The sequence below is a fragment of the Lagopus leucura genome, unplaced genomic scaffold (assembly GCF_019238085.1).
Source record: "Lagopus leucura isolate 7727_CA_CO unplaced genomic scaffold, USGS_WTPT01 Super-Scaffold_100064, whole genome shotgun sequence".
Lineage (NCBI taxonomy): Eukaryota > Metazoa > Chordata > Aves > Galliformes > Phasianidae > Lagopus > Lagopus leucura.
This window is the reverse complement of record NW_024962308.1, coordinates 332658-346500: the sequence shown is the minus strand read 5'-3', so window position 1 is coordinate 346500 and position 13843 is coordinate 332658. Positions and strand designations below refer to the sequence as shown.

Genomic DNA, 13843 nt, shown 5'->3' with positions numbered 1-13843 from the left:
GAGCAGTGAACTTTAGGGTAATAGCAATTCTTGCATTGAGCTCAGCAAAATGTGAAGTGTGACATTAGAAGGAAATAGGAAATTAGCTTTGTGCAGATTAGCTAGCAAGGACTGGATGGAGAGCTCCTAGTTCCCATCCCACCACTCTCAGTTGATTTCCAAAAGTCCTGTCAACGTAGTGAGAGATCTCTGGAAAATTCATCACTGACAGAAGATCACCAGACAGACTTCATCGGCAACAGCCTTTGAGACAGCCCCAGTATCACACACGTGATCAGGAAATAGCTTGTCTGTACACATCTGAGAAAATTACACATGTACAAGGTGACTGAATTTACTAGAAACTGGAGAAATTCCTTAAACAGCTGAAACTGCTGTGATGTGATCCAGCCAAACTAAGACAAAACCTGGCTGCTGGCACTAAAAAAGAAAAAAAAATAAGACAGTAAAGTATATAAATGCATTAAGGAGGGAAAAAAAAAAAGGAAAAAACAACAAAGCAATGAACAGAAAAAAAGCAAACAAAACAAAGACCACAAAGAGAACGGTGCAATGGTGGTGGCTAGACACTAAAAACATGGGAGGGAGGGGGGAGGGAGGGAGGGAGGGAGGGAAGGAAGGAAGGAAGGAAGGAAGGAAGGAAGGAAGGAAGGAAGGAAGGAAGGGAAGGGAAGGGAAGGGAAGGGAAGGGAAGGGAAGGGAAGGGAAGGGAAGGGAAGGGAAGGGAAGGGAAGGGAAGGGAAGGGAAGAAAGTAAAAAGAAAGGAACACAATGCCTTTGTATAATAACATCAGAAATCTCATTACTGAAAGTCATCAGTGGGGACTGTGACCCACTCAGTAGCTCAGAAAAGTGGAAGAAAGGGGATCAGCCCGAGATGCTGCAATCTGGGCTATAAATTGTATGGAAAAGACAGGGATCCATTCCAATAGCAGAGCAATGAGACATATTAAAGAACCCAGGGAACTAAATAAGAAAAATAAATTGTATTGGATCATGTCACAGATTGATACGGTTTGAAATTCCATGCCAAAGCAGAAAAAGCACAATATTAAGACTAAGTTATCCAAACAAGTTAGTCTAGCTAGTCAGATAAAAGGACCATGGTATGCCAGGAGATGGAGCACAGCCACAGTCTGGCTGACTTGGTGGAGATGAATGGCCGATGATAAAGGATGACCAAAGGCACAAGTGCAGGGAAGTCTTAACAGTGATAACTGGAAATAGAGCGGGGTAGAAGAATGCTGCTGGTTTATCAGCAATTCTCATGAAGGACTTGGTATGTGCTACATGTGGGGACGGGGCAGTGAGGCTGTCAGTGCATTCCTCAAGGGATGAAGCTGCTGTGAAACTGCTGCAGATTCCAATCTCAAGGAAAGGTGTAGAAACAACAGCAATTGATTATGTATCACTGACAAGTGAGATCAGGTTAACAGTCATTTTGGAAAGATTCAACAGAAAGCAACTGCAGAAAAATTGGATGAAACAGCAAGATTCAGAGCTGGAAGAAACCCAAGTTATCAAATGAGTGATCTGTTGCTGAGTAATGTATGGCACTTAGGAGACATCTCCATGTTCTGATGCTAATGAAGGCATTTGATTTAATGGCACATGATTCTAAGACGTGCAGTGACAGAAGGAGGTGAAGCAGTGCTATAAAGATCAAAATTTGTCGTGTATGTATCATTTATGTCTATGGATAAATTTATATATAAGAATGGAGATAATAAGTCTACTAATTTCAGCAGTAATCTGATGTTAATATAGCTGACAGGAGCATTTATGAACTACATGTAAGTGGATTAAAATGAGCAGTGTAGCATTTGTGACAGCATTTAGGGCAGGTAAGTAACCCAGGTTAATCACAGGACAGCTGTGGTTGCACCACACAAGAAGATCTACAAGTTGAGAAACATTTTGCAGTGGAATATGAAAACAAAAGAGTTGAACATACCATATCACTCACACCTGAGATGGGTGTATGCTTAGGAGCGTGGATATGTAAACAATCAGTGGCAATAATTAATGGTCATGTAAGAAAAGGCTGAAAAGTAGTAGAAAGAGCTGAGTGGTCACACGGAGGGAAAAGCCAAATAAGTATGAAAATTGGAGCTCAAAGCCATTAAGTTCAAGCTACTGGCCTGGCAGAGCTCCACTGAGCATGAACTAATCCCCAAGCGTAAGGGCGGTATCCCCATATGATGGGAATGGAAACACCAGGCATGGACTCTGCTCTTGGATTAGTGCAGTGGTTCCGGACAAGATCAGAAGGCAGCTGATCAAATACCAATTAGATAAGAGGTTCAAAAATGGATGCTTAGGCACTCAAGCTGGCTTTCTGGCTCCCTGAGCTCCCGGTATGGGCTCACCTCTATGCTTCCACTGCTGAGGGAACTGTGGCCAAGACCACCATGGCAGGGCAGGACCAATGATGTCCCACTCCATGTCATGGCAAAGAAGAGCCATGGATGCTTCCCTGGGCCACACACTATTCCCAGCGGCCTGGTTGGCCCATCTTCATCCTCAGCTCAGAAGGCACCATCAGCCCAGCCTTTTGTCCAGCACGGACAAAAGTTCTGGCTTCCAGTTGAGAAGGTCCTGATAAATAGATGTCTCTGAGGGAAAGCTCCCAGTTGTGTCCCCTGTTTCTGTCAACTTCACTGTACTCTGTCCTTGCTCTCAGGGGTGCTACTGTTCCCTAGCAGGGTCAGCATCAGGACCATTGTTGATGCATTATTGACCCACAGAAGGTACAAGATCTGTCAGGAGGTAGAGGTTACATATTTGTATTTTTGCCTTCCTTCTTTGAGGGGCCCAGATCTCAAGCCAATGCTTGCTGGGGATGTGGCCTTTCCCTTTGCTTGCTTTAGCTCTTGAGAGGTGGTGCTGTGTCACAGACCCCTGACTTCAGTTTGCATATGCTTTGCTGTCATCCCAGGAACATCTGTGGTTCTCTCAGCTCACACACACAGACCTTTATCTCTCTCACTGGTGCTGCCCTTCAGCCCAGTTCTATCTTTGCAATCTAGGCAAGACAGAGAACTCAACTTGGCCAGGTATCACTTCAGCATGGGGACTCCTGTGATACCTCTAGAAGGCAATGTACAGATTTGGCCTGACACCAAAGAACAGAGAGGTAATCAAACTTTTTATAGCACCTCTGCGGGCCCAGGTCCTGTTTTTTGTAATCAGCAGTGTCCAGATACAGAGAGAAAATGAGAAAGACAGCAGCTTGGCAGGAGAACCTTTACCAGATCTGCTGCATTGAAAAACAGCAAGGGTGCTGTTATTAGCCCTTACCCATGCAGTTCTTCATCATCATGAAGCCGCTCTCATAGCCTTCGAAGCACTCACACTCAAAGCTGCCCGGCGTGTTGACACAGGTGCCATGACCACACAGGTCTGGCGAGATGCGGCACTCGTCAATATCTGTGGGGAATGAAGAGCAGGTAGTCATGGCAGAACAGGCTACAAGCACTGCTACAGCTGGCACTGGGCTGCTTGTCTTGCATGTTGAATTTTATGGCCCTGGATTGGCAGACCAAAGATGTCTGCTCCCTGAAGGGAGAGATAGTGAAGAATTCTCTGGTGCAGAACCGATCCTTCTTCCCACAAGATGGAGGAGTCTTCTGATTGTGACCTGCCCTTGGCTTCTCTGCACATCCGCACAACAATTGCCATGAATCCTCTGGGTACCACCATGCTGAGCACCCCACAAGGCAGTCACGGCAGTGAGATGGACGAGAGTGGTTCAGAGGGTGGTTGTTCTTCTCTTACCTGTGCAGTTCCTTTCCTCAGCATCCAGAGCAAAGCCATTGCCACAGATACATCTGAAGCTGCCAATGGTGTTTCGACAGGTCCCATGAGTGCACAGGCCAGAGAAGACTTTACATTCATTCACATCTGTGCAAGAAGATAAAATAAGTGTTCCAGGGAGGGGATGCCTGCAATGAACTTAGGGTCCCAGAGCAGGGAGCAGCTAGCTTCCTTGAGCTGTAATTGAGATGGGCTGTGGACAGCCTACAATTAGCAGATCCTCTCTTCCTTCTTACCTTTGTAGAAGGGCCTGCCGGAAAGCACATCCCCTCGGTTGGCAAAGCCAGGTCCCCTTGGGCAGATGGCCTTGTACTCATTAGAGCCAACCTTAGGACATTCTTCGCAATCAATGCCCCAGGCTGAGCCCACAGAACAGCAGCACATGTCGATCCGGTACTTGCCCGGCAGAGGCTCCGTGCACTCATCTTCATCCCACTTCATGTAGCACTGTTCCACACGCACATCTGGTGAGAGAGCAGAGCTGAATGCCTTCCTGCAGCACCTGATATCTGGGAAGGTCAGAGATACCATTTTCTGGAACAAGCCCTGTGGCACAGAGCATCGTCCTTAAGATAGCTCTGACTGGGGCTGGAATGCATCCTCCATTCAATGCCCAGATACGGATCATTTTGATACGGCCACCTTTGTTGGGATGCTAATAAAGATTATTAGAATGGATGTGGCTGGTCTGTCACTGCTGGTACTGGGGCACAGAATGGGCTCTTCATAGGGAGCTAGTAATGCAGATGGCCTCTGGAGGGCATGGGGTTGTCACAGTGTGCCAAGAAAGCAGGCAGAAGTTTCTATAAGGCTCCAGGGCAGGGTCATTAACTAATGCTTTTACATTATCTATTTAAAGTCTAATCACTGTAATAGCCAACCATGATCAGAAGCAGTGGACCCTTGAAAATGCAGCACACAGAACTGGTTACCCATTAAGTCTACCTAACAACAGTGATTGCACCACTGGCTGCACATGGGGGCATGAAGCAGTGGCAGACTTGCTTTGGTGGGGTTGCTTGGTTTGGCAGCTTCTAATGAGTATTTTGTGCTTCAGACAGCAGCGGTATTGGGAACCAAGTGTGGTGGGATAGGGGATGGTTGGGGCTAAGTAGGGATAGTTAATGGGGATCAGGAGTCTGGGTGAGATGAAGTTCTTACCCACACATGTCCTAGCAGTGCCATCGAGGGTCAGTCCTTCTGGACACTCACACCGGAAGGAGCCAGCTGTGTTCACACAGCGACCATTTGGGCAGACACCAGGAAAAACATCACACTCATTCACATCTGTTGGCAGCAAAGCAAAAGGCAGGCATGAGAGTGGCACAAAGTCACAACTAGCATGGCACAGAGGGACTTCTGGGGATCCAGAAAGAGCCCAGAGCAGCCCAGCTGGCAAAAACTGGTGTCTCGTCACACTGAAAAACACCCTCCAGGCACAGCCACAGCCACACACAGAGATGTTTGCAAGAAGGCTGTATCACAGTGTCAGAGATGAGCAGACAGAGGACAGCACAGGTCACAGCTGGCATAGTGCTGACAGAGAAACACCAGGACTCACAGACATCAGTACTGTGTCTGAACACACTGGTGTTACACACTGGCCATACTCCAGCTGTAGTGCTCAGGGCAGGCGCCAAAGCAAGAGATAACACAAAAATCACAGGTCCTCATCAGACTGTGTCCAAACTCGAAGATGCATAAAGCCAGCAAATAAACAATGACTATGTTCCCAATTAAAAAGTCCTCTGTGTCCTGCAGCACTTTACCTTCACAAGTAACCCCCTTCATCCTGGCATAGCCCCGGGGACAGGCAGTATCTGCAAGAAAACAGGAAACAAGAGGATTGTTAGCAGAGAAATGGGCTGCAGCCTGCCTTCCTGCCAAGCAGAACCTTACCAATCTCACAGCGCTCGCAGGGGCTTCCCCATGCTGCTCCCAGTGTAGCACAGCACTCTGATTTCAGTGTGGCCCCATTGATGTTCACCTCACAACGTCCATCCTGGATGTTCAGCCAGCAAGTCCCTTTCATGCTGTCTGCAGGGGCAAAGGCAAGGCATGAGTGAAGAGTGGTCTTTGGCCATGTTTCCCAGCTTCACAACAGCCAGCTTTCCACAAGAAGCAAGTAGGATAAACTATTTCTGAGTGTGTGACTCGCTTTTTGGCCTCACTTTATCTTTCAGGCTGTGGGATGAAGGATTTTGTAGCATGGACCCTAACTTAGCTCTTCCCCAGAGCCTAGTCCTACCACTGTTGCAGAACAGCGTACCTGTGCTCTCTGATACAGCTATTTCAACACTTCTGTGTCCTTCCCTTTTCCTATTTCCAGCCTCTTTCTCATTTGCGTCACTCTGCTTTGCTGTCCCAAGGTCACCACACATCATTGCTCTGCAAAGGGCTGACCATCTAGGAAGCAAGTACCAGCTCACCATCTTGATAACAAGGGATGTGCTTTATCCTGGCATGCCTTAATCTCAGCACAAATCCATCTGGTGAATAAGAACCCACCATCCTGATGCCCTGTAGGGTCCCCTCAAACCCCACGTTGGCTCTTTGTCTTGCTGCAGTGTATTTATGGATTTCTCTGTGACAGTGCTTGGAGCACTGCTGGGAACTGCAGCTTTTCAGGCTTCCTGGACGCATGACAGAGATGTTCATTGTTACCAACAAGCAAATAATTGCAAGGTGAGAAAAAGAAAGCCTCAATGGATCCCCATTCCTAAGCTAGGATTGCAAAGGGTGATGCAGGGCAGGACTGGTATCAGTGTCCCAGATCTGCCTCCAGAAGGCAATATCCTTACCCACACAAATGGTGCCACTGGGATCCAGCTTGCTGCCTGGGGAGCACTCACAAGCAAAGGAGCCAGCATTGTTCCTGCAGACGCCGTTCACACAAGGGTTAGAGGTGCATTCATTGATATCTGCAGAAAGAAAGGGACTGTCACTGTGGTAAGTGCCATGGGACCCAGACTTCTGGGCCAGGTACTTGAAGAGACAGGAGGCAAATATGAAGAAGGGGGATTTTCACTGTGCAGAGGATCACCAGCCCAGGCTATTCAAATTCTGCATGTACAACTCAAGTATGCATCATCTCAAGGAGAACAGGCACTGACAGCACACAGCACTACAGCGAGCTGCTTCAGGGCTGAGGGAATGGATGCACTGAGGTTAATGATGAAAACTATGGGGGAATGATGGACTCACTTGCTCAGGCTGCTCGTGGCTAAGGTGAAGCAGTCACAGCACTGAGCATGGCCTTCATAAGCTATGTGAGTCTACGCAGCACTTGCCATTTGTCACAGATAATGAGGGTTTTGTCTAAACACATGGATAAAGTGCCACTGTTTTGGGGCTTTGTGGCTGGGAAACAAATCTCTCACTCTCCATGCTGTAAGGTTTCAATTAAACCCCCAAAACTTGTAATTTTGGTTAGGCTTCAGCTACAATTTGGGAAGCCTAGAGGAAATTGTTCTAGTTTTCGGTCACCAAAAGGCCAGGATGTTTTGGGTTTGGATGTCCTCTATTTTGAAATAAGAGTGAGATTCACCCCCCTAAAAAAATAAAACATCCCAAAGCCTGGATCTACTCCAGTTCAAACCACTGTGGTTAAAAGAGAACCAAAGCCACACTGAACCTTGAGCTCCTTTTAGGCAGGATCACAAGACACAGCTCATCCTTTACACAGATGCTCTCTGTTGCCTTAGGGTCGCATTACCTTCACAGGTATCTGTCTCAGTCCTGAAGACAAAGCCCTTGGGGCAGGTGCAGGTGTAGCTGCCAGGGGTGTTGCGGCACAGCCCGTTGTCACACAGCAAACGGTTGACGGTGCATTCATCAACATCTGTGGGCACAGAGACAGGATTTCTGAGCTACAACACCAGCATGCACCCTCCTGCAGCGCTCTGGCAGTTTGAGAGGCAGAGAAATGCCCAGATAACACTGCACAGGACATAAAGTATGTGAGTGAACACACACAGGTCTACAGACAAATACTGAAGGAAGATGAGACAAAACAATCATCTTCCACACACTGACTGCTTTCAGTGGTCTGCAACAACACTATGCAGTGAGATGCACCTCTTTAGGGACTTAGCTGAGTTGGGTGGCATTTCTAAGGTAGGTCAGTCCACCACACACAGCCCAGCATCTTTCCTACAGCTCACTCCCCTCGTCTCTCTTGGGGTCTGGTGCTTCCAGGCCTGATACCTGGATATCATCGCCAGGTGCTGGTGGCAGTTTTGCTCCAAGGAGGAGGCTGAAATAGGTCACTTTGGAGGGCTCCTCCACCAGAACTCCTGTGATTTAGGTCACCTACCCCTCCCTTCTATCCAAGCTCCTTATCCAGTCAATGGAAGGTAGACAGCAGGTGATATGGTGTTCCTCAATCAGACTTGGGGTGGCCTGAATTGTGTTCTAGAGGGGCCTGCCCCTCCTGAGCAATCCTAGAGCAAGGTTTAGGGAGACAGTGAGGAGGAGATGCAGTTCCATCCTTACAGCAATGCAACGTGAAAAGTGTGTTAAATCCCACACACCAACTTCTCATGTAGTTCCTTGTCCTTTTCCACTGGGACAAGGTAGGGATGTTGCAGGGCATCAGCTGCTGTACTGCCTTAAGATCCTGCACAGCTGTGCTTTGAAGGTCTGTGACTGCCTCACAGCTTCACATGCTGCATCTGCACTGCCTCTCTCCTAGCACTGAACTGCTGCTTCCCCATGCCACACCAACCCGGGATGCCCCAAACTCACCCACACAGTTCTTGCCTGTGGGGTCAGACTCGTAGCCCAGGTTGCAGATGCAGCGGTAGCTCCCCCGCAGGTTCTCACACATGCCGTTGGGGCAGATGTCAGGGTTGAGGGCACACTCATTGATGTCTGCATAGTGAAAGAGGACAAATTAGATGGATCATGGCCAACCATAGACACAGAAATCTTCCACACTCAAATTCCTCATCGTTTATTGATGCCAATGGCCAGCTGAGTCACTCCTCTGCAGAAATCCCTCATTCCTAGCCTACCTACCCCTTGGTATAAACCAGTAGGTTCTGGGAAGCCTTACTGCTCTCCTCTTGGTGCTTTGGAGCTGTGTGACTTAGTGCTGGGGATGCACAACTTACCCAGCACAGAGCTCTGAGCTCAGGAGGAGAGAACTGGATAAGGGGTAGAGATGAACCCAGATGTATTACCACACCAAGCATGCCTAGGTCTCCCTGTTTTGATCCTGAGTCTCCTGACAGTATCACTGTCCCAGGTACTCAGGTCAGATCATTTAACTGTCCTGTTCATTGGAAGAACTGAGAAGAAGAAGCTGTTTGGAAAGTGCTTCTAGCAGGATGCTGGGATAACTGGGGTAAGCACAGAGCATGACAGACAACCCGCTTATGCATATACAGCCCTACTGTAGGGGTCCACTGCTGAGGGCAAAACGGGGCTAACATTACCCAGCCATGCTGGAGAGCACCCTGTGGGCAGTGGGGCCAGCGAAGGGTCATGCCCATGTCTAGGTGGTCACAGCAAAGCTGTTTCAGTGGCACCGAATCCTTGCAGCCCCTAGCCCAGCCATGGTGCTCAAGCTGAGCACTTGCACAGACTCCCTGAACAAAAAGTTGTCAGGCTGGAACATGTACTGGTCAGGTCAAAGTAAATTTTCTTTTCCTTCTGCTCAAAGAACTGATGGAAAGCAGTTTGGCACCCTGTGAAGACCAGAGGCTCTGAAGAGTGTGTGGTGGTGGCAATGAAATGAGGGGTGTGTTATGCCTGGGTGAGTCTAGTGCCATGAGCCAATGCCTGCAAGGTACGAAAACTTTCGTTTCAAAGACTTCTAAAGCACCTTGGATAAATTTGCCCCAGTCTACAAAATTCTGGAGCAGCTCTGCAGTGATGTGCAGAGGGTACCATAGGCTGGTGTGCATGGCGAGCTGGCTGAGGTCTGCAGGGGTCTGGCAGTAAGAGGCAGAGGTGTCTGCCATCACCAACCTCCTATTTCCCCCCACAGTGGGAGCTGAGTCCTAAAGAGGAGGGTGCTGCATCTGCTAAAGAACCGTGTGCCCTGTACATGTAGAAAGCAGGGTAGAAGGGTAGCACTCAGGTGGGCAGCTCCTCCTGCTCACTATGAACAAAGCTCTGGTTGCCAGGCAAAGAGATTCCACCATAGAAAGAAACAGTCTTCCAACGGAACAAAGCAAGTTTTGTTTGTATAGCAGTGTCCTCACAGTGCCATGGTCCCACATGGTAAGCCCAGGCAACGTCAGGACTGCGCAGAGACCAGACACTGCTGGTCTTAGTCTCCATGCAGTCAGGGTTCACTTATATCCACAGGGAGCTGCAACTCTGGAGAGGTGCTGAGTGTACATAATCCTGGCTGTGGGCAATTCCAGGCTGACCAGAGCATGTCTGACACTAGCATCCTGCATGGATCTTATCATCAGCCTGAGAACGATTTTGGCCAAGAAACAGTGCCCTGGAAGGAAGCCCGAGAAGTCACCAGTGATTTGCCTCTGGCTCATTCCCATTTGGAAGGTTTTGAAAGGCTGTAGTTATCCATCTGCTTTGCTCTCTTCCTGCTAACCCAAGCACTGCCCAGGGCTGGCAGAGCAGCCCCCCGGCAACACATCTCATGCAGCACAACTTGCATTCTCAGCTGCCACTCCTTGGGAGACTGTGAACCCTCCTGGTCTGCAGCCTAGGAGATGGAGGGCATAGGAATGAAATGAGCAAGAAGATGTAACTGTCATGCTCTTTATTCCTATCAAAGCAAGGCATAAAGTCAAACTCTGTGTGCACATCCCCAGTAATGTAGTTCCCAAAGGGTGCCAGAAATCAACCACTTGATTCAATACCCAGTCCTCAGGGATGTTTAATATGGTTTCAAACTGATGGAACAAGGGGAAATGGTTTCAAACTAAAAGAGGGGAGATTTAGATTGGATATAAGGAAGAAGTTTTTTACAATAAAGGTGTTAAGGCACTGGAACAGGTGCACCCTGATGGAGCTGTAGTGTCCCTGTCCACTGCATGGAAGTTGGACAAGATGAGGGTCCCTTTCAACTCAAAATGATTCTATGATAGTATGTTTACTTAACATTAACTCATGGTACTGTAGGGAGGAGAAAAGACAAAGAATGCCCCTTTCCCACTCTGCCCAAGCCCACATCTCACCACAGAAGTATGCTCTTGCATGCACTTACACCCACCCTGGCTATGCAACCTCCCCTGCACTTACTCACCAGCAGCTCTCACATACACATGCACAATGTTTTAACTCTCCTCCACAGCACTAAGTCTCTCATGACACATGCTCCCACAGTCACACAGATGAATGCACACTCAGCTAAAAGCAGCTGAAAGAAAGACCTGAGAGTGACTTTAGATGTGTCTATTTAGAGTATAGCATGTGGGATGCACGTACCTCTGCCATCAGCTGTTATTCCAATGCCACTGCTGCAGAGTGCCTGGAATTCAGCTACGTAGAAAGCACAGTAGAGTCATCAGCTTTTCTGGACAATTTAAGTACAGTTAAATTAATGCTGAGTAACACTGAATTTATAGTTTGCTTGTTACAATATCATTTGTGGGATTCCAAACAGTTTGTTTACGCTTATGCAATATGTATTTTAGATCTGATACTCTTCTAGGAATAATTAGGAATCCAAAACTGTGAGAATCCCTGCAATGAGATCAGTGTAAAGTTTGCTTTTGATCCTACCTAAATGTGCTGACTGCAAGGTGTTGTCCCTTTCTCCCTGCCCATGTCTTTACCATACCACTGCCAGGCTCTCTAGGGCATCTCACTGACAACCCACCACAGACTCAATGTCTCCGAGCACATTCCTGGCTTTTTGCAAACCCATATGGGAAAAGGAGCTTACCAGAGTTTTTGGCAGGGCAGGGTTGGCAGGGCTCTCCAAAGCCATGATCTGGGTTCGCACAGCAGCATTCAGACTTGGTGACAGCCCCCGGAAAGGGACGGGCACACGTGCCCTTTTTAATGCCTCCATAACATGTGCTGCGCATGTGGGTGTCCACACAGACCCGTCCATCCACCCCGATAGCCAGGCCTCCAAGGCATTCGCATCGGAAGGAGCCCTCTGTGTTAATGCACCAGCCATTCATACAGATTCCTGGTGTCTCACATTCATCAATGTCTGGAAAAAGAACCACAAGGCAGCTGTTAGCAAACCTGGGGCAGGAAGACACAGAAAGGGGCTTTGGTTTACTCTGCGTGGAGATTTGGAGTTTACAGGGGAGCCAGCGGGGCAGTTTGGAGCATCATGTCCCCTGCTGATGGTTCAAGGAAAGGAAAAGCGGGCTGGTTGTCTCCTGAGACTCAGTCCCTCTCAGAGCAGCAGGGTCTGGTCCCTCCTACGTTAACAGAGCAGTGAGCTAGAGAATTCATCCTGTGTCACAGCAGTATTAGAGGAGTGCTAAGTTCTCCTTCCTTCCTCCACTCTGCCTTCATATCCTGAACTTTGTCCTGTCTTTGGCAGATGACAAATCCTCACAGAACACACTCTAGAGGCTGGTGAGAATCTGGAGACTGCTGTCAGCTCACACTATGTATGCCATAGAGAGCCTCATAGATCTACTTAACCTTCCATGGAAAGAGGATTTAAACTCAAAATTGCACTGATACAGTGGAGGTGCAAAAACATTTTTTGCATCTTGTCCATCCCACTGGAGAGGGGAATTTCTGGCAGCAGAGAAGGAGATGCATAGCAACAGTTTTGCTTTTTCTCAGCTTCCTTTGGCCTCAGACCCACTGCAAGCCCCAGCAACGTGGACAGCAGGGTGGGAAGAGAGCAAAGCAGAGACCAAGCTCAGAGACATACGCACCAACACAGTAGCGCCCATTGGGAGCCAGCACAAAACCTGGCTTGCAGATACATTTGAAGCTGCCATCCTCGTTGATACACATCCCGTTGAGGCACATGTTAGTTGTGGCACATTCATCATGATCTGGGGAAGACAAGCAGAAAACATGAGCAGAGTCTGAGAGCTGCAGCAGGACTCTCCTGTGCACAGACACTTCCGTCACCCATCCTGTAGTCAAATTGCTTCTTATGGCAAAAGTTGTTAATCATCAAGGCAGAGTTCCCACTGCTACTTCTGCTAAGAGCTGTCCAGATGCATCCCTACCACTTTAGCACCTCAGTGATCCAGCTCGCAGCAGGACTTGTACATTAGCTGCTGGAGGCAGCAGCTCTCAAGGTGATGGAGAATGTCTTTCTTGCATACCCATCCCCACTCAAGCTCCTGGATCTCAAAAAACCCAAAGGAACACTCCAGGAGCATCCTTACAAAAACGCTTTCGTCGTTTGGTACATCTCTTCTTTCAAGATTCACACTGTCAGGGCAGCATCTACCCAGGAGGAAGGAACCTGATGATCCTTGGGGTCCCTTCCAATCCAAGCCATTCTATGATTCAATGATGCTATGAAGTGCAGCTCAGATTGAAGTAAACACCAGTCCCCATGGAGGACCTAGTTTCAGCTCAGCCTTCCCAGGGTGATGAATGACAGCATATCAGAAAATAGCTTACCAACACAATTCTTGCCATCAGGGGTGATTTCAAAGCCAGCATTGCAGATACACTGGAAGCTGCCATCAGTATTAACACAGCGTCCATTCCTACACATCACTCCATTCATGATGCACTCATCAATATCTGGTAAGGAAATAAACATAGGAAATTAGTGGCAGGTGGATTATGGAGCAGTTCCAGACTTATGGGCTCCATGAGAAAACCAGAAAAATGCTCTCAGCCTCTCCAGGATCACACACTTCCACTACGTACAAACTGCAGAAGGTGAACATGTAAAGAAAGCTCTCTGCATGCTCTGGCAGTAGCACTACATTTGGGAGTTGGTCTCTGGGACTTCTGGCTTTCCATGATGTCTCTATCAACATTATGTCCCCAGGCCTTCCTTATATCTGAAACTACCCTAGGTCTGTTTAGAAATCCATTCAAAACCATGGACTCTGAACCACTACTAACTGCCTTAGAGATGTGGTCCCAATGTCTCAGCAAAAGA

The 13843-nt window shown here is 48.1% G+C and overlaps 1 protein-coding gene across 1 annotated transcript in view; it reads right to left on the bottom strand.

Annotated features, from left to right (window-relative positions):
• The window catches only part of LOC122188504 (fibrillin-2-like), a 126750-nt gene that overhangs the window by 24830 nt on the left and 88077 nt on the right, over positions 1–13843 (bottom strand). Inside the window, 13 exon segments of the mRNA XM_042886862.1 lie at positions 3301–3429; positions 3778–3903; positions 4053–4280; positions 4978–5103; positions 5586–5636; positions 5716–5853; positions 6618–6737; positions 7532–7657; positions 8563–8688; positions 11221–11274; positions 11681–11956; positions 12645–12767; positions 13351–13476. Of these exon segments, the coding sequence (XP_042742796.1) occupies positions 3301–3429; positions 3778–3903; positions 4053–4280; positions 4978–5103; positions 5586–5636; positions 5716–5853; positions 6618–6737; positions 7532–7657; positions 8563–8688; positions 11221–11274; positions 11681–11956; positions 12645–12767; positions 13351–13476 (1749 nt within the window).